General features: G+C 46.3%; 1 protein-coding gene across 2 annotated transcripts; it reads right to left on the reverse strand.

Moving 5' to 3' along the window:
- Window positions 1-329: 329 nt before the first annotated feature.
- Window positions 330-20,156, reverse strand: LOC135822874 (EH domain-binding protein 1-like). 2 transcript variants are annotated; one of them, XM_065335711.1, is made up of 21 exons: window positions 19,853-20,156; window positions 17,803-17,915; window positions 17,226-17,283; window positions 16,631-16,723; window positions 16,049-16,102; window positions 14,743-14,924; window positions 14,539-14,592; window positions 13,400-13,615; window positions 12,925-12,985; window positions 12,082-12,127; window positions 11,656-11,773; window positions 9,936-9,984; window positions 8,698-9,570; window positions 7,962-8,057; window positions 6,543-7,277; window positions 6,024-6,098; window positions 5,001-5,118; window positions 3,900-3,996; window positions 3,100-3,173; window positions 2,190-2,304; window positions 330-1,127 (listed from the first exon to the last, which is right to left on the reverse strand). In XM_065335711.1, the coding sequence occupies exons 2-21, from the start codon at window positions 17,910-17,912 to the stop codon at window positions 1,034-1,036; spliced, it is 3,318 nt and encodes a 1,105-aa protein (XP_065191783.1). In that variant the 5' UTR covers window positions 17,913-17,915; window positions 19,853-20,156; the 3' UTR covers window positions 330-1,033. The 2 variants fall into 2 exon arrangements, with proteins under 2 accessions (XP_065191783.1, XP_065191785.1); XM_065335713.1 differs by lacking the exon at window positions 14,539-14,592 and having other exon boundaries at window positions 19,853-20,154.
- Between the last annotated feature and the right edge of the window lie 828 nt (window positions 20,157-20,984).

Below are 20,984 nucleotides of genomic sequence, written 5' to 3' on the forward strand. Positions count from 1 at the left end.
AGTCGTTTAGCAAGTCCTTTCTGTACATTATAGATCGGGTATAACGACCTCGAAAATAACGACAGATCGAATTTACTGACACTTTTTTGGTGCCCGAAGACTTGAAAAACAGTGAAAATACATCGGATATAACGACTTTCCTCTTGTATCAGGCAGACTGGCATGTCAGCAACATGGTACATGGCTGTGCCACGTGCCCGGACCTCCGGGTCACTCTTTACAAAATGTGATTGCACGTTGAAGCCGCAGTGTAGCGATGCGGGATGACTTTACCTTGAACAATGCATGCAAGACACATGTACAATACACATCTGTTATCCACGTCATGCACATGTTTATCTACAATACATTCCTGTCATTTTGATATACATATTGCATACTAAATGTGAAGATCGGGTTTAGTGACAGATCGAATATAGCGACATTTTGCTTTCTCCCGAAGGAGTGTCGTTATATCCAATCTCCACTGTAATTATGATCAACCTGTCATCCTGAATGATACGTGAAAAATCAAAATCAAGGTGGAACGGCTAAAAGCTGGATTGAAAAGTTGCTTGCTTCATTTCTTTCGTGCCAAGGTGAACTAGGACTGGTGCCCATGATTCAATGATAACAAAATAAAATGAAAGTTTAAAAACCGAAATTGTCCATGCTGTCCAGTAGAGTGAGTGTTTGATGCTCAATTCATCCTTTTCCTCTTGTTTAAAACAGTTCAAAGAACAACATTGAATGGCTGAGTCTGCTTTGACGCACATCCAGGTAGAAGACAGACTAGGCAATATTCACTGGTGTATACACTTCCGTAGCTATTGAAATCCGGTGGAGTAACCGGGGCCGGCGCCCTTATTGCTGTAGCGCTGTAGTTCACATACTGTTCACATACACACACTGCCATCAACTCCCCCATTCACCACTGCCCCACGGCAATGTGTAACAGCCCTACTAACGAATGAAGCCCAGGCCAGGCCAGGGTGGTCGTGGTTGTGGAGTGATGCGGAGCACAACATGTCACCTGGCCATCGCATACAGCCGTTCAGCAAATAACGCATTGCTTCTCGTCGTCAGCAGCTGTTGTTGTTGTGGTCTTGGATATGGCTTTCTCCACCCTCTCATCCTCCTGTTGAGCCCTGCAAGACAACAGGATATACATGGTAGCATGGAGACATCACAGAGACTAGTGCTACTTCTACCCTTCCTTACAAGTAAAGTGCGCCGTATCGGTTATAGTGTGGTCGTGCAAAAGAAGATATAGCCTACAAGAATGAACTCTCATGTTTTCATAATCATAACATGGGTGTCAAGTGCATATTAATTTTATGCCATATAATCCCAATATTGCTCTTTGGAGAAATCTGGCAACGTCCGAGCAAATTAAAATCTCTCAAAATTGGCTGATGTTCAGTCCCACTGTGGCTTGAGATGTTGCAAGAAATTAGTAAATATACAAAATGAATAAAGGATGGACTCCACTACACTAGTCTCTGTTGCAACTCACATGAGTGCAGGACCGGAGGAAGGAGTTTGGGAGTGGTCCGGCCAACCTTTGAGGGGGGGTCCGGGGGACCTCCCCCGGGAGAAATATTTAAAATTGACGTGAAATAAAGCGAATTTGGGCATTTCTAAGGCTCCAGAAAATGCAGAAAATTATAGTAAAAGAACACAAACACAACTTTTTTTATCCATATCAGCCATACAGTGCCGGTCTCGGAGTCCTGAGCTACTTCGAAGCACATCACACGTCGGCAGTACAGTCGAGTCATGTACCTCTGGATTTTTTACACCGGTTTTGCACGAATCACATGGACCATCCAGCTGGGAAAGTGGTCCGGCCATGGCTGGACCAGCCTGACCGGTTCCGCCGGCCCTGGAGTGGGTATGCGTGTGTGCGCGCGTGTGTGTGTGCGCGCACGCGCGTGTGTGTATACATGTGTGCATAACTACACACGCTCGAGAGGAATCAAAAATCAAAAATCAGAGTTACAGCAGAAACGCTTTTGATTCCTCTCAAGTGTGTGTACAAAGCTCTGCACCTTGGTGTATTGAGCACTGTCACGAGCAACCACAACTCCCTGCGAGTGTGTGCAACCACAACTCCCTGCGAGTGTGTGCAACCACAACTCCCTGCGAGTGTGTGCAACCACAACTCCCTGCGAGTGTGTGCATAACTACATAAACCCAAGGCTGCTTACATCACTTCTCTCTCGTGCAGTCGGTGTGCTACGTCGTCACGCTGCTTCAGCAGTATCTTCATCTCCGCCATCAGCTTCTCTTCCGTCTCAACGTGATCGGCGCTCTTCTTATGCTCTGAGCAGAATATCAGGATATCGGGATAGCCACAAGATAGTAACAGAAGCGTGAAACTTCAACTCTACATTATAGTGATAGCGTTGTGAGACTTGGGGAATTGTGTGTTGCTCCCTACATGGGAGCATGCGGTTTTCCTGCTGACTTGAATTCTCACTTGACTGACTCACGACTGCCATCCAGAGCACACGAGAAGTCCATCGAACCGTCCACTCTCTTCTTCACATTGTGAGACTTGTTATAAGATACAGTGTGAGCGCTGCACTAGGTAGTGATGGCAGTGTGAGAGTAGTGGTGGAAAACATCTTTATGCGCAACTGCACTGAAGCTGGATGCCCCCGTGCAGCGCTGGTGCTGAGAGAACTTGGATGTCGTGAAGGCAGAGCATAGCACACAGTACGTCTTGAAGTACAACATTGGACTATGTTTTTCGATTTTGACAGCATGTTACAAGGCGAGGACGCGTAGTGCTCCTGACTACAACCATAACCCTTGTAACATGCTGTCAAAATCGAAAAACATGTTAAACTACCAAGCAAGGCTTCTGTGTATATAACATTGGACTAGCAAGTTTAGTTTGTTGAAAGCTCTTCTCACATCTATGACAGAGGAATGTGATGCGACCATCAAAGGAGGTCTCGTACAGGGTGAAAACACACCCAAATAGCCTCCACCAACCGTACTACTACCCTCATATGCAAGAACAACCTCACTGCATCAAAGGAAGCTCTAACTGCTGAAGTATTACCCAGCTGTCAAAACGGGTGGTGCGAAATGCCGTGAATGTGGGCTTACCCTCTACTGCCATGAGCTGCCGTAGCTTCCTGTTGATCAGCTCAAATCGAGACTCCAGCTCAGTCTCCTTGCTCCTACATTGCAACCATGGAAACACAAGTACCAGAACAACATGACATAGTGTTCCGGGGTCGGCAACAGGGTTCGCAACGCTCTGGAAGAGACTGCCACCTGGTGCACGCTGAAGAGGATACCGACTACCGGTGGTATGTGTTTACAATAGACACCCTTAGCAAAAAACGTTATGTTGTAACAGTATTACCGTAAAGGGGAAAATAGCGTGATTTGGGTTCGACCTTTAGCAAGATCCATGCTATTTTTAGTACGCTGTTGCCACTAGAATAGCTTTTATTTCGCGCTGTACAACCATTTATGTCACCATACGCGATACAAGGTGAAATGCGTACAGACTACGCAATATTTGGCCAAAAACGTACCGTTGGTCACAACGATAAATAGGCCCCCATAACGTTTTTACGCAGCAGCTTCAACGCTATTTGGGTGATCAAGGTACGAGTACCGTAAAAAATAGCGTTACCGTTGTTTGCTAAGGGTGCCAATTGATTGCTACCTATACACGAGGATTTGATGTGATTGCTTTTGCTTGGCTGATCTTACAATGTGCTCATATGTACACAAGCAATGGAAAAAAATGGTAGAATGAAATTTTGTAAATCAGTTGCTGGAAGTTCCCGGTCAGCTGAACATCAGAAATCGGGATACTTTGTATTGCACTGCAACCAGAGGCAAGCACTGCCAGGCAATGCCATGCAGCTACCGTATACAGAACATGCACCTACACAAGATCAAGGTCCTCTGTCTGCCGGAAAAGGATATTCTTCTGAGCAATCAGCTGGAACCACTGCTGTGTTAGTCGAGCTGTTGCTTCTTGGTCACCTACAGAACATGGAGATAGATAGATAGAGGGAGAGAGAGAGAGAGGGAGGAGAGAGAGAGAGAGAGAGAGAGAGAGAGAGAGAGAGAGAGAGAGAGAGAGAGAGAGAGAGAGAGAGAGAGAGAGAGAGAGAAAGAGAGAGGGAGAGAGAAAGAGAGAGAAAGAGAGAGAGAGAGAGAGAGAGAGAGAGAGAGAGAGAGAGAGAGAGAGAGAGAGAGAGAGAGAGAGAAAGAGAGAGACAGAGAGAAAGAGAGACACAGAGAGAGAGAGAGAGAGAGAGAGAGAGAGAGAGAGAGAGAGAGAGAGAGAGAGAGAGAGAGAGAGAAAGGAGAGAGAGAGAGAAAGAGAAAGAGAGAGCGAGAGAGAGAGAGAGTGGGCATGCCATGCATGTAGTTTATGACTGCCAACACTATCCGGTGCAAGGACTGGAATTCAGGGTAAGCTGGACTATTCAGAAGCTTGTACTCCGGTATACAGTAACACCGAGATTACAGGGTAAGGGTAGAGAGGCTCTGTCCGACATTTGCTCATTTTTAAAACGTTTCAAAACTCAACTTGATGCCCCCCCCCCCCCCCCCCCCCCCAATGTTCTTACAATAGAATCCATGACGGCTGGTTGGTATGACAAACACTGAGCTATATCAGTAATAATTCATAAGTTGGAGGGGGTTGAAATGGGAGGATGAAGAAAATCATTACCCCTGTGTTGTTAACCTGGAGTGTGGCGAATAGGTTGCAAGCACAGCCTGAATGCTCCCAGCACTGATGTTCTTACTTGTACCGTAGACTGAATACCCTGATGCCTCTACTGTAGGCCTAGAACTAGATCCACCTGCAGCCACATTATTATGCATGTACCGTTTGAGATATTCGGGATCTTCACCATGTAGAATTCAACCATACACCACGCATGCGATGACACACCACACCCGCGATGAGACACCACACATCACACACCACACACCATACACCATACACAAGCACAGAGTGCAGTCATAACGCATACCGGAGCTCATTGCGTCGCGAAGCCGTTTCTCAACCCGATGACCCCTCTTGTCAAGTTCTGCTTGTTGCTTTTCTATCGTCTTGAGGCTGTAGTGTGCATACTCAAAGGTGTCCAAGAACTAGAGAAGCACACAAACAGGGCAATAGCATTGACGACGATGATGATGACAAGAAATCAATTCAGTTGCAACAGAAACACAACCTTAAAATCGCGTACGGAAATTGGAAACTTGATGCTGGAACAGTGTGACGTGATATACAACGTGGAGCAAAAGGCGTCGTACATAATTGTACATCTTGTTCTAGGACTTGTCCATCTGAGTTCTATGATATTCAGCACCCTTCATTCCACACAGAGCCCACTACACTTGCCGAGGGCAGAACTTTACAAAGGTCTCTAGAGTAGTTTTACTGATGAACTATTCATGATCACATGATCAGTGCACACACAGCCTGGCCTTGCCCAGGTATAGTAAGAAAGCACTCACGCCTCACTACATCTCGACTGCTCTGTGTGCAAGGACTTTCTGCGTACCACGAGTGGTGGCTAAATTTACAGAATATCTGTAGCTCCATGCAGGCCAATACAAGGTTACACACAGGGTAAATCCATGCACACAACACAAGGTTACACACAGGGTAAATCCATGCACACAACACAAGGTAACACACAGGGTAAATCCATGCACACAACACAAGGTAACACACAGGGTAAATCCATGCACACAACACAAGGTTACACACAGGTAAATCCATGCACACAGCACAAGGTTACACACAGGGTAAATCCATGCACACAGCACAAGGTTACACACAGGTAAATCCATGCACACAACACAAGGTTACACACAGGTAAATCCATGCACACAACACAAGGTTACACACAAGGTAAATCCATGCACACAACACAAGGTTACACACAGGGTAAATCCATGCACACAACACAAGGTTACACACAGGGTAAATCCATGCACACAGCACTTTTGATCGGAAGACAGGTTCAGCGCAACAACAGGTGACTTACATCCGATTCGGTGGTCGGCGATCTGGGAATAGACCGTGCAGCTGGTAACCAGCCTTCCATTTCACTGTCCGCCATCTGGGCACGAGGAGAGCAAGGGCACACAGACACGGTACAGTTATAAGAGTTCCGTGAACACATACATCGAAGTGCATGTATCTGCACGTCACCTTGATGAGTATGCTTAGCAAAATAGTAATACAAACTATGGATTTAAAAACCCCACACACAGTGGCCCAGACTGTCAGCTGATTTACATGTATGCGTAGCGTAATGTAATGATAAAGGGGTCAAGGTGACGAGGCGCTCTCATGGCACATGGCTGTGGTACATGCATTCACATCAAGTGCTACTCTTGTGCGAGGGTCATGTCATTCTGCGCTTATCACCTGTGTAAACAAACCAGTTACAGATCCACTTGGACCAACTGATCATTCATTGTACATACATATAGACATCATGAGGCACAACCTCCCCTGCAGCATTTCGACGTGGCATACGTGGCTACAAGCTAGCACTTACTTGGGCAGACTGGAATGTTATCTTCCCATCTTCCTGTTTCCTCTCTTCGGACAGCCGTCTCATTTTCAGTACCTCGTCCTTGGCTGACACCTGTGCCTGCTGCTGCGGACGTGCCACGGCCAGGGGCTTGCGTACACGTCTTGTCCTTTTGCCTTTCTGACCTGCAGCTGCTGCCGAGGCTGGAGCAGTGCTCTTGACATGTTCTTCAGCGATTGGTGGGCATACAGTGGTCTCAGCCTTCTGCGATGGCTCGCTGGTATCTTCCTCTTCCCCTTCAGCCTTCTTACGTTTCTTTTTTCGTTTCTTTTTGTGTTCACCTTCATTCTCGCCGGCGTTGTCCGAGCTTTTCTTCTTCTTTTTCTTTTTCTTCTTCACTGCCCCTTCGCCTTGCTCCTCTGTGTCAGCTTTCTTCTTTTTCTTCTTCTTTTTCCGTTTCTCCGTCGGCTGTGCATCTTCGCTGGTTGTGGTATTGAATGGATTGGCACGAGATGGCTGAGAAGGGTTGCCACAAATGTCGGCATCGATGTCCGTCTCTTTGGGTGAAGCCAGCGGTTGTTGTCGTGTCTGGTTGGCCGGGGCTGATACCTGCTTGGCAGCTGTACTGCTTGCAGATGTCATGGTGCTGCTGCTCGTGGTGGTGGTTGACGGTGAGACAAAGGCAGCGCCGGTTATCCGCTCCTGCTCTTCCACCACCTTTCTTGCTCTTGCTAGCAACTGCAGCTTACGAACAGCATCCTGTAAGAGAAGAAACACATCGCCATTTTCAACGCTGCCCATGTAATATTGTGTGACTGTATGAGCTGGCACCCTTCAGTTCTTAATCACAATCGCTACAGTCTTAGATGCCGCAAATCACTCGGGTGATATTTCCAAATGTTTGCCATTGGGTCCTCACTGGGGCCATTGGGTCCTCACTGGGCACTGGGCACTGGGGACGTTAGGAGCTGGCGCCCTTTGGTTCTTTAAAACATCACAATCACTACAGTCTTAGATGTTGCAATTCACAATCACTACAGTCTTAGATGCTGCAATTCACAATCACTACAGTCTTAGATGCTGCAATTCACAATCACTACAGTCTTAGATGCTGCAATTCACAATCACTACAGTCTTAGATGCTGCAATTCACAATCACTACAGTCTTAGATGCTGCAATTCACAATCACTACAGTCTTAGATGCTGCAATTCACAATCACTACAGTCTTAGATGCTGCAATTCACAATCACTACAGTCTTAGATGCTGCAATTCACTCGCCGTCGGGTAATATTTCCAAATGTTTGCCCTTGGGTCTTCATTGGGGATGGTACAGCTGGTAGCCTTCGCCATGCTAGTTTGCCGCAGTCTCTTTTTGCTGGCTGCAGTTCATTGATAATCATATGCAGGCATAAACGCATAGGTTGACAACAAGGGACTTACCGGGGATTCGGATTTGTAGTTTGCGAGGTCTGGTGTCAGCTTCACTGCTGCGGTACGTTTGGTAGGCCTCGGCTCGGATGACGTCATGCTTGGAGTCTGCAACAGTGTGGACAATGGACATACATACGTATATAGAGAAAGGGGTTGTAGGTAGATGAAACGAAGGACCACAGGCTGTGAAGTGCATAATTTTCTTATGCTGGAGACCAAGCACACAATCCACCAGTATAAGTTTGTGTGGCCATGACAACAGTCGATAACATACGGTACAGTTGTGTGGGTGCCATCTAACCCAAATCCGGTGAATATCCAGCACCCCGGACTTGCATGGTCCTTGACGCCCTAGACATGGTATGACTGCTGCTGGACGTGCAAATGTAGAACTACTGCGATGTAATACGAACTGGTCCATGGCATCAGTTTTGCACTTTGGGTCGTGTTTCACCGAACGCAAATATACCTTGATTCGGAATAGCAGGGATGGGGGAGCATGCATCCTAAATGTGAAGCTAGACCAAGTACACATTTAAGTGTTGAAAAGAGTGAAAAACCCACACACCTGCCAATTGCATCAATCAATATCTAACACATAGGAACAAGGAGAAACGTACACTGGACGTTTCTATTCAATGTTGCCTAGTTGAAGAGAAGAGTCCAGCTCATTGTTTGCTTGCCCTAGTTAACGTGTACAATGTAGTTGCTAAGCAACACAACACACTTTTAGCCTAGTTATCACCTTGGGGATATAGTGAGTGGTTTTGGGTGTAGCCGCAATGACTGAGCCACTCGCCGTGAAGCGCTCCAATTCATCGCTATCCTCCAAACGACCTGCAACTGCAGTAGCAGCAGCAGCAGAACTTGAACTAGGTGTTTGCTGAGACTTGACCTGCACTTCAGGACTGCTTCCACTGTCGTCGCTCTCAAGTTTGTCAAACATTGATTTCTTTACTGGTGCTGGCTTCACCTGGCTCGTTAGGGCATCAGGATGGCTGGTAGATTTCTTTTGTGCAGGAGTAGTTTCCTGAGGTATGGTTTCCTGTGCAATGGCGGTTTGTGCATCTTGTTGAGGTTGGAATTTCACAGCTGTTGAACTGCCGTTGGTCTTACTTCCATTGCCATTTTTCACCCCATCTTCACTATTGTCGCCGGCAATCTTTGCTGCTGCATCCAATGGCCTGTCTTCTTGCGCTGCTGCATCCCCGTCTTCTGCCGGTGCTGTGTCGGATGCTGGTGGAGGTGCTCGCTGCACTTTCCACTTGTCCGTACCCGTCACAAGGTCACCCTCGCAATCGTCGGAGGAGTAGTCACTACTGTCGCTGTCTTCAGAGCTGTCGGACGTGTACTCGCTAGCTGGAGAATCCTCCTGGCTTTCAGCGTCCGATGATCTCATTTCGGCCAAGATTGCCTGCTCGATTGCTTCACGGTTCTGCTTGGAGTAGTGTGACACTGCCGTAGCGCCATCAGATGTGTTAGAGTCGTTGCCGGAGAGGTGGATCTTCAGCTGAAATACATACGTCATGATGGATAGCTTGTCTGGCGCTTCGCAGTTTGCCAGCTCTACGGGATCTAGGACGCGCGGCACTCCGATGCTCTCAGCCGCTTTGAAAGCCTGCAACACAAACATGAGTATGCATATTACCGTATAATGACTAATAATGACACTAAACTCAGAACTCAGTGGTGTACATGAGTTGACCTATAGCTTCTATGGGTGAAGAGACATGTGGTCCTTGTGACGGCCACTGTATATGCCAGTAACTTATCAACACCAAAGAACTGAGTGTGTTTGTGTGTGTGTGTGTGTGTGTGAGAGAGAGAGAGAGAGAGAGAGAGAGAGAGAGAGAGAGAGAGAGAGAGAGAGAGAGAGAAGGAGAGCGAAAGAGAGAAAAAGACGAATGGGGAGGGAGAGAGAGAAAACACGGAGAAACGAAGAGGAAGAGAGAGAGAGAACATGCCAAAGATCACACTTCCCACCTTTTTGTTATTCTCCAGTACATCCAATGGAGACAGACCAGGAAAGTCACTGTTATAAACACAATGTATGTGAAATGCAAGCACACAACTCTGCTTAGAAGAGGTGGATAGCAATGAACGGACAAATGCACCTCAGAACAACATACGTGTTCACAGAGAATAGCTTAGTTTACTCGTACACACAAATGCAAGAGGACGTTTTGGCAGACATTTCATAAACTCTGCACACCTCACCATACGAACAGTCAATGAAGACCGTTGAAAAGAGTACAGTGAGTATCGTTTATAAAGTGACCGGGTGTAACGATATACCGGCTATAATGATAGAACTCGCCAAAATCAAAATCAAATCACAAAAAAATACAGCTAAAATATCACTATACACACTATTATCGGCTATACCGATATATCGCTTATTGTGATGGGCTTCAGGAAGCAAACCATATCAAATGCACAGGAAAATATCGTATATACTGATCAAGAGTGATGATACGAAGTAGTGGTTGCGACTTCGGCGATGATTTTGTAAGAAAGGTTTGCTCCCCACACCGGAGCTTGCGCTATTCCGCCGACTTTACTTGACACTTGGGGTGAATTCCCCGAAACACTGTGTATTGAGCAGGGAGTGGTGCTTTCTTGCAGGTTTGCCGAGTCGAAGGTTCGATGGAATTCTCGTGTGCTCTGGATGGCAGTCGTGAGTCAGTCAAGTGTCAAGTAAAGTCGGCGGAATAGCGCAAGCTCCGGTGTGGGGAGCAAACCTTTCTTAAGAGTGATGATCACAAAACAATTGTTCTTCAAATTTAGTTCATTTCTTCCAAAACTGATCCATTGTTGCATGGATGCATCTGGCAGCAGACGTGATTGAGAGAAAATTCTTCCCTGTATGCTGTAAGCAGCCACATGTACACGTGGCTGCTTTTCATTCTTTTTCCAGCATGTACGCATCATTTCATGCACAGTCATGTGCCATGTGTCAGTCATACATGCAAATCGGCTATAGTGATGCACCGGATATAGTGATAAATTATCGAAAATCAAAGGGGCACGTTATATCCACTATTTACTGTATCATTGTTTTTGCTGCAAAACAGAAGCAGAAGCAATTTGAGATATCCCACTTTTTTGCACATGTCCTGTTGGAAAGGACTTGGATTGATTCCATCACGTTTTGCACACTGTGGGGTAGTCCATAAGGAAGTTAGAATTTCAGCCTTCAACAATTTCTAATGCATCTTTTCCTCAAACCAATGAATAGTTCTAAATGCATTTTATAATGCTTCCTCGGTAGACGAACTGTACTTGCACAGCACCTGTACCAGCACTGCCAGTACTTACACCAGCACCAGCACTACTGCCCTAAAAGAAGAGCAATTCGCTTGAGACACCAATATGGCAAAACCCTCCCGGCAGCTGTTTCTTGCTCCAAAGCTAAACGATGGACGGTCTTGCAATATCAGTATCTCAGCAGGATGGTATTCTCTATGGTGGTGGCGACAGTGGTGGTGATGTTCAAGCAGAGCGGGCCAACCAAGAATGTATTTACAAAGTGGCGAAGCTGGCTAAATTTACATGAACAAGGCAGAACAACAGAGACCAAAAAGCTTTCTCCTTACTCCGAGTTCTACCTTGTGTAGTACGCTCTCCCTCTTTTAGGGTATTGAGCACTATTTGCAGCAAGGAATTCAGAGACTTTGTAAATTTACATGAATGTATATCGTACATTACACCAGGTCTGAATCGGTCGATGATAGCGCAGAAGGCAAGTCCACTTCTCCACGACGTCGTCATGTTCTTGATGTGAACATTGCGGTAACCGTTAGTAACACGGCGACTCCAGCCTGCACAGAATTTTCACCAAAAAGCACAAGTTCACAAACGAAAACCAGATGGCCTGTGATAGCAAAGCAACACGATAGGGGGTGTAGACTCAGTAGGTATTCACAATTCAATTCCATTCACTGTAGCGATCTCATAAACCGGAAATATTTCTGGGATTCGACGGAGACCTGAAAACAATCTCATAGGAGCCACGCTAACATAGAGGAACATGATGTCATACTTAACAGGCATGATGTCATGCTATACACACACATGATGTCATACTGCTATTAAAATAGCCCAAGAAATTGCTATTGGTAAGCCTCACCTAGGAGCTCTGCCTCGCCTGGAATCTCCATAGCTGGTAGCTCACTCTGCAATGGAGTCAGGGAACATGACAGCATGATGTCATCACAGCAATAGGAAAGGCCACATAGACGTGATATCTTCAGTGAAATTACTTGGGCTCTACTAACACAGTCGAATGCTTGGCACCAGGTTGACTGGTGAACTGCATGTCGGGGTGAGGGGATGAGCTACCATCCGTTGGTTTTGCAGCCAAGCATGTACTAATGCATATGTCTTGTTACACGAGTATCGCATTCCTCGCCTGCCTGGTGATTGGTGAGGCAAAAGAAACTGCCACCTACTGCACTGTCACTGTCATGCTGTGTGCATAACTGGTACGTGCATGCCTCAAACCACTCACTTATGCGAAACGATCGTCGTGTGAAACTGCTGCTTGTTATTCTTCATCTAAATTGTCATAGTCGAAGTACAGTGCTGTTTTACCGAGGCATTCGGTTTCGCATTATGCTTATTTCTGCTGGCTTTGGGGGCATCATGTGCATCGAACACGCCAAAGTGAAAGTTCCAACCGATGTATTTGTAGTGCATATGTGGTGGTACATGTCAGCCAAAAATTGCCTGTGGTACTCAAAGGCGTCGCACAACCTAACATACACTCAAATTGCTGTTTTCTTTGACAGCCTGAACGTGCATTTAGGCTTGCATGACGAGCAAGCATACCAGGTACACAAGCCAGTTATGAACACCACTTCATCCAGCAGTGAAGGAGGATACACTGTACAGTGAATCAGGATCTAGCTATGGGTTTAACACCCAAAGCTTGATCGGTTACCATAAAACTCCTGTTACCTAACACCCTCACCATTGGAGTTGTATAATACGCGTCGTCATTGTCTGTGGAATCACTATCATCATGCAACAGACTAAATGCAGCAGGAAAAGCAAGACACACACGCATACATAGAGTTAGATTGTGACAAGGGAAAACTTGTGCTAGCAACACTCACTAAACATTCACTGTAATTGGGGCAGCTCCACGTTCAGACTAGTTCTGGATTGAAACAGTGTCAACACCTCAACAATGATAGCCTCTCCAGCCATTGCACATTGGTGTGTGAACTCTCTGATGAAGGCAAGCTTGGCAGGGGAAAGGGAGGTTGATAGCCACCACAGGTATCTCATTAATTTCATGAAACTTCACTCCTCAACTACAAAACGGTCTCTGTGACTGCGATGAAAGTTTATATTATACCAAACTTTTCCGGCCTTGCCCATCATCAGGGTAGTGAGAACACAGCTCTCTCTCGTGTTGCTCTCTCGTGTTGCTAAACTCTTACAATTCAGCTTTCTGCCTGGCCGTGGTCACTGTTTTCTTGTGTTCCATGACACACTTGCTCTCGGACTGGCTGGACGCCCGGCGGCCACCGACAGTGACTCGACTCTTCGGACCGCTGGGCAGCTCATGACTGGTATCGCTATCATACCCGACACGATGCTGCTCCTCGAACGCTGGGTCGTCAGTGAAGCTGTCCAAGCTGATGTCGTCGGTAGTGCTGCAAACCAATGGAAGACAGCAGAAGACCAAACACACACAGTGATGTGATGGCATCCTAGTTAAGAGGCCATCAGTAAAATAATACTCGAGTGTCAGTATTTCACCAGGAAACGAAATAATTTCGATTCAACCCAACACCTACCTCCCTCCCCTCAGAACGTAAAATACACGTAAATGTTGACATACTCAATCTGCGGACAGAACTGTTTCGTCCTTTGTGGACTCATCTGCGCAGCAACGAGGAAATGAGGCCGAACTTAGTAGCAATGAAAAATAAATTTTCCAAAGCCAGATTTGTACATGTTGACATATACCGTTAAGTACCGTTGATCCGCCCCCTCTCTAATTCCCGCCCCCTCTCTAATTCCCGCCCCCTCTCTAATTCCCGCCCCCTCTCTAATTCCCGCCCCCTCTCTAATTCCCGCCCCCTGTCGATTTTCTACCTGTGAAACGACTTCGGCGTATACAACGAAAATACGATGTTGAACCGACGCATGCACTGCTGTACACAAATTTGCCAATCCAGGATGAAAATGTGCACAATCCAGCATATCAAGTCTGAACTTCTACGTTGTTGTACATCGTACTGCACTTAACAGCCTCGATCTAATTCCCGCCCCCTGCCGAAAACCCAGCTGGGAAGCGACATGGCGTGGGGGCGGATCAACGGTACTTTACGGTACGTGTACAAGGCGTGAGCCTGCTAGAATGCTCAATGCCTATGGTGGAGAGAGCGCAGTACACACACAGTACACACACAGTACACACACAGTACACACACAGTACACCACAGGTGCACAAAGGTATACACAAAGACATATACGAGACGTACATGTACACACAACGAAAGTCACAATGGACGACCTCTAACGCACTGACATTCACTCATTCAATACTCAACGCTGATTATCGTCGTAGTACCTCACATAACACACGAGAGCTCTTCGGAGCAAGGCAGGAACGTAGGAGCTTGTACTGTGGATACATGTACGCAGATTGTAAAACAGACAGTACAGTTAACTCACAGATAATCCAAAACCTCACACATATTCACACGCACACACGGCTTGAGAAGCCAAAAATGATGGCGGATTGGGATTGCTGCAGCACTGTGAGAGCACTCACCTTGTTTTTCGTGCGCTGACGAACTTGGCGACGATGACAATGTCAAGATGAATTTGTTTGACTTTGGATGTGCACGGTGTCAACTTGAGGGAGAGCTCATTCTCACACAGTACATCCTCCACACAGTCCACTAGGTTCAGCACACAGGTACCAATGACTTTACGCTGTCCGTTGGGGGTTATCTGATTGGCGGCACGCATACAACGGAAAGCACAAGTGGAGCAATTGAAAACCTTTGTGAAAAGGCACATGTAAAAGATGCGATCCCGGACCCACACACGGCGCTATGTCAGCATGTGCTACACACCGTAGGTTCTAATCCATATTATCTTAGCCATGAAAAACAGAGAGGTTCCAGGCTCTCAAAACAGAGAGGTTCCAACAGAGAGGTTCCAGGCTCTCCAAACAGAGAGGCAGTCCAGGCTGTCCAATAGAGTGCTCAATACCAAAAGGCAGAGCTTCAAACAATAATGAGAGGATGAAAAACGTGTTTTAAACTTTTAATGAACTCCGAGTTTCATGCATTAAGTGGCGATCATCAGAATACAGCCATGATTATAGTCAGATTGCCCTTCGGAGAGCAAACCAATTCACTGACATAAGGAATAGCACAAATAATGAGGAGCACACTGGCTCAGATGTTGGAACTATAGCAGCAGCAGCATCGGCAGCAGCAGCATCGGCAGCAGCAATAGGAGTGCTACGTACCTATAATCATTATAAAAAGCAAAATATGGCAGGCAGCATTCTGTTTCGCTGTACCGTCAAGTTACACGCACGGCAGAATCATCAAACAGCAACGATTATTCTGTTTCCGAGCGTGCCTATACGCCACTAGCTAATTGGTGCCAGTGCGCAATCACAACAGCTTTTAAACAATTCATTGTGCTTGGCCAGTTTCTTTTGCCTGTATTCCACCTGAGAAGGCAATGAAGGTACTGGTGGAAGAGATTTGAGGATGTTGATTGCAAGGAGCCCGGGGCTTGCTAAAAATGACGTTTTATAATACTTTTATCAGTTTTATTGCACATTTGTCTCCGAGAAAGGCGCAGTATAAGTGTGGGCAAGCACCAGTAGGCTTTGCCAAGAAGAGATAAACCACCAACGTAAGCAATGCAACGAGGTCCACAGTCTGTTACTATTGGTGTGAAATCAGATAAGGATGTGTGTCATGCTAAAATAGATGGCCAGACAGAGAGTGCCAACACGTAGCTTTTAGTACAGGTCATGTGACGACATAATGAATACATAAGATGTATACATGGCATGACCTGTACTAGTATTATTATGACAAGCATGCGCTTACATTTTCCAAGCTGAACTCCCAGTCCTTTTGATCAAACTCCTTTGCAGTGCCTTCCTGGTTAGGCGAATCACAACCCAACACCACACACGCGCACACACGCATGCACACACACGCACACGCACACACACACACACACACACACACACACACACACACACACACACGCACACACAGAGGAAAAGTTAGATGGAATCGAGTTTGCAGAAAAAAGGAAAATAGTGTACATGAAGTACTATGGCCATGGATCAAATTTTCTTTACATAGATTTACATAGATTCCATATACAAGCAGAGCAGTTAGTTGATGATTGCATGCAAACATGAACTGACTTTGAATGGAACATTTTTAGAACACGAAGGCTCCACTGCAGCCAATTCATATCACGATCAGTCACCACCATCACACCAATGTCGTTGACGCTGCAAATTCTATCGAAAAGAAATGAAATCTTCAAATTTTCGACCTTGGTGTGGTGGTGGTGGTGACTGATAGTGATTTGAATGCAACAAATTCATATTTTTCTTCTCTCCCCGTCCGACATGCACTTCCCATGTATACTTTCAGATCATGAACGTAGTTTACCTTGAACATCATGATGTCCGCCACGTGACTCTCCTCTTCAAGCCATGCCAGAATTGTACTGGTCATCCCCTCCACATTCGGCCAATTCAATGCCTGAATAAGGGAAAGAGGATTGCATACAAGATCCTCAACACACAACGTATAGTTTTACCTACATGTACATCGCTAATACGCACTTGCCCTCTCTCTGTCTCTCTCTGTCTGTCTCTCTCTGTGTCTGTCTGTCTGTCCGTCTGTCTGTCCGTCTGTCTGTCTGTCTGTCTGTCTGTCTGTCTGTCTGTCTGTCTGTCTGTCTGTCTGTCTGTCTCTCTCTCTGTCTCTCTCTCTCTCTAGTTTTACCTACATGTACATCGCTAATACGCACTTGTCCTCTGTGTGTGTGTTTGTGTGTGTGTGTGTGTGTGTGTGTGTCTCTCTCTCTCTCTCTCTCTCTCTCTCTCTCTCTCTCTCTCTCTCTCTCTCTCTCTCTCTCTCTCTCTCTCTCTCTCTCTCTCTCTCTCTCTCTCTCTCTCTATCCCTCTCTCTCTATCTCTCTCTCTCTTCTCACCATTAACTCTGGTATTTCCCTGCATAAGCTCAGTATCAAGAACATTACCTCTGCACGAAACCGTCTGTTTCGGCGCTTCCACGTCAGAACTAGAGTGTTGGGTCTCCTGCAAAAGAGAGGAAATGGAAAAGCAAATGATCACGGGCCCAATGATTAAAGTATCATGTCCCAGCAACATCACCATAACCATGCCAGGACTGGAGAAGAAAGCAGAGACAGTACTAGTATCCGTCCGAAACATGCAGGAAATGTGTGTGTGTGTGTGTGTGTGTATGTGTGTGTGTGTGTGTGTGTGTGTGTGTGTGTGTGTGTGTGTGTGGGTGTGTGTGTGTGTGTGTGTGTGTGTGTGTGTGTGTGTGTGTGTGTGTGTGTGTGTGTGTGATCACGGTTCTGAAGCGTCAAGTACTTGTACTCCACTGGCTAACGTGACACATTGCACTAGGAACATCATTCACGGGTTTCTTCAGCTAACTTAGCAGCACCCTCAACCGTAGAAGTGACGTGTGGGTGGGTGTGTGTGTGTGGGGGGGGGGGGGGGGGGGGTGGATAAAGAGGTTGGATCCGCATCAGAACGATGCCACTGAGCATATCCTGTGTGCAAGCCACTGCACATGCTGTCACTGACCATTCTTGATTGTCCGCACAGGCCAGTCGCAAAGACTTGTAGGTGACTGTGAACTCAAATTTGTATGCTTTCTTGTTGGTCCTCTGGAAGCGCCGCCAGATGAGACTCATTGCCTGCAAGCAAGAATATGACAAGGTTCGAATACTGTAAATCAATTATATATCGTAGTCGTTTTAATTTCGCAGATTTCGTAATAGGGGATTCACACGACGGGCAAACTCACATGTGTGGTACTCTTTTTACTCGTATGACCCTAGCGCGTGCAAAATCTTGACAAACTTGATCGGCGGTCTTAGGTCCACGTTCGTGCTTTGCGCACGTGTAAAAACAGCGAGAGTAGTTGAGTTTGGTACTCAGGTTCACGAGTACACAGACGCATGCGAGATTTGCACGGGCCTGTTGTCTGTGTGAATCCGATGGGCAGCTTGTCCACTTTTATACAAACGTGTTTTCGTTCATAAGGCTATAAGGCTCCCGCCACTTACGAAATTATTTTTTTTACTAAGAATGTGTCAGACTCACTGTATAGTAGTGTATACATGCACGTAGTAGTCCCTGATCGATGGCACTCACGATAGTCAGATGACTACGAAGTGTTCCTTTTCTCAGTTTACGAATATTATTCGCTTACGAAATATACTCGATTTACAGTACACACGCAGAGTTAAAACAGGTTTCACAGCATGCAGACGCCAGCCCCGGCACTCCTGCAATACATCAATGATTCCTGGATGGGACCGACCCAGGAGGGGGAGGAAAACAAGCCGCGGATTCTAGCACACAACCCACATGATTATGTCCTGGCCTCGAGTACAGAAGACACTTCTACGGAGAATGAAGCTAGACCTCTGGATCCCCACACAGTAATCTAGCGCCGAAGAGCGGGATGACGAAACGTTTGGCTTCTCACAAGTACGGTATCAGCTAGGCAGGATACAATCGAATGGTCAGTAAAAAAGAACTAGGGCTGAAACGATCATGTATTTTCACCTATCGATTACTCTTTTGCTCAACGATCGATTAATCGATTATAATCGTTAGCAAAATGGTGTCAGAATTTTGTGCAAAAATTACTCTGTTTCCAAAAGCTAGGCCTTCATAATACCAAAAATCTGCAGTAGTGACAGGGTAGCTCCGAAACATGGCAGTTTTGAAGTCAATTTAACCTCAGAATATGCACCATGCTCCAGGCAACTGCAGACTCACAGTGGGAACTGATCCAAACTTCACAAAACGAGGGTTTTCAGTACTTTTTGGACTCAAAATCCCTAACGAGTAATATAACGTAACGATTACTTGATTGATAAGGAATTATCGATCGCTTACCGAGTAATTGGTATAATCGTTTCAGCCCTAAAAAGAACATGTGCTGCCGATAACTTATCCCCTACGTAGCTTGGCATGCACAATCACTACTAGTGTACAGTATTGGAACACACACACCGTCTTGGGAAAAACCCTTCTCCTTTTACAGCATCATGACTTTCTGCTGGTTTATCCAAAGTACTATTCCCAAACCGATTATAAATTCTGCAACACAGTGCAGTACACAACACACACGCACAGTGCACAACACAACTGTGTTGTATGTTTGTACAGGTAATGAATGGGTCAACGACCAGGAAATAGGAGACAGCCGATGTGAGAAAGTCACTAGGCCACCATTATCAATACAATCGTGATCAGCTTCAGGTGCGTTCAACGGCCAAAGAAAAAATACAAAAAAGCTGTCTGCAATACTAGTACCACCGTCACCCTAGCCTAGGCCATAGAGCAAGATAACAATGATAACAATATTTCACCCAGATGTGTTACAAAATGTCATTCTTGACTTTCCTAGCACGCTACATCGTGCATCCCACGCGCTAACGCGCCATGTCTCATGCATCGCTCAAGCTGCTACGTGTCATGTCGACCTTGCTCGTTTTTGTTTCCGCACAATCGTTGGCAATAGAAGAGTATCGCATTTTTAGTTTGACATTGCACAGCAGATAAGCAGCATATTCTAATGGAAACAATAAATAATCCGATTGTCATGCAAGGTACTCACTGATTTAGATTCTCCTTGGGACAGTCCAAAAGGACGCGCGGATAAACCAATGAACGAGTCGAACGTCGTGCAAGAGATCCTCTCTTTGCTGCTACCCTGGAAGGCGATAAATGCAAGAAAGCTCCATCGCCAAGCTTTATGTTAGCTTCCTTCTGCATGCAGTGAACGAGTTACCCGAAGACATGCGGAGGATATCAGGACGTGGCGTGCTGATCTTCGCTCTGTTGACGTTGTAAATGTTGGGTCGTATCGCGTGTTGAACGCACAGAACACGCACGTGCAGTCTTGGAAGACGGCATCGCGACTGACGTGTGTGTGTGGCCCCATGGCCCATCACTGAAGAGTGAAGGCATGATGAGTCAGGCCGGGTCATAGACATACTCATAGATCTACGCACTGACTGTAACTAGTTACTTTGTACTTGTAAGTGTAACACAGTCATAACAATCATTTTTATGATCCAGTGCATGCAGTGGCCCACTTGCACTCAGTACACGTAGATCTACGTAATCCATGTACCGGTACACGTATTATCGAAATAGTGGTGGCGACTTTAGCCTAGGCGATGATAGGTTTGGAATGGGTTTGCTACCCCACACTACCCACAGGGCCACACTGGAGCTCGCGCTATTCCGCCGACTTGACTTTACACATGACTGACTCACGACTGCCATCCAGAGCACAAGAGAAGTCCATCGAGCCTTCGACTCGGCAAACCTGCAAGAACTTAGAAAGCACCACTCCCTGCCAAATACACAATGTTTCGGGGAATTCACCCCTCATCAGTTGAGCTTGAGGAGGAGGAAGATTGTGCCTGAAGAGCACCACTCATAGTGATCCACTGCTCCAGGCACAAACATCACCCGTGCACCAGGGATACAAACTAACTGAGACGCTCCGTTTCCAGCGCGACAAACACCTCGTGAACACCAGGTACATGTACATGGTAACCATGGTAACAGGTTGTGTAGTAGCGTGAGTCACTTTGGTGTCGCTCCTGGACGGAGAGAAGTAACACAGTCTGTCCGACCTTGCCACCATTCCAAAGCAGGACACCCACAGCATAATGACGTATACAAAGGCAATTGTGTCCCATGTAAATGTATACAAATGTTTACGTCCAAAGCAGGAC

This window comes from Sycon ciliatum, chromosome 8 (genome assembly GCF_964019385.1).
Source record: "Sycon ciliatum chromosome 8, ocSycCili1.1, whole genome shotgun sequence".
In the NCBI taxonomy this organism is placed as follows: domain Eukaryota; kingdom Metazoa; phylum Porifera; class Calcarea; order Leucosolenida; family Sycettidae; genus Sycon; species Sycon ciliatum.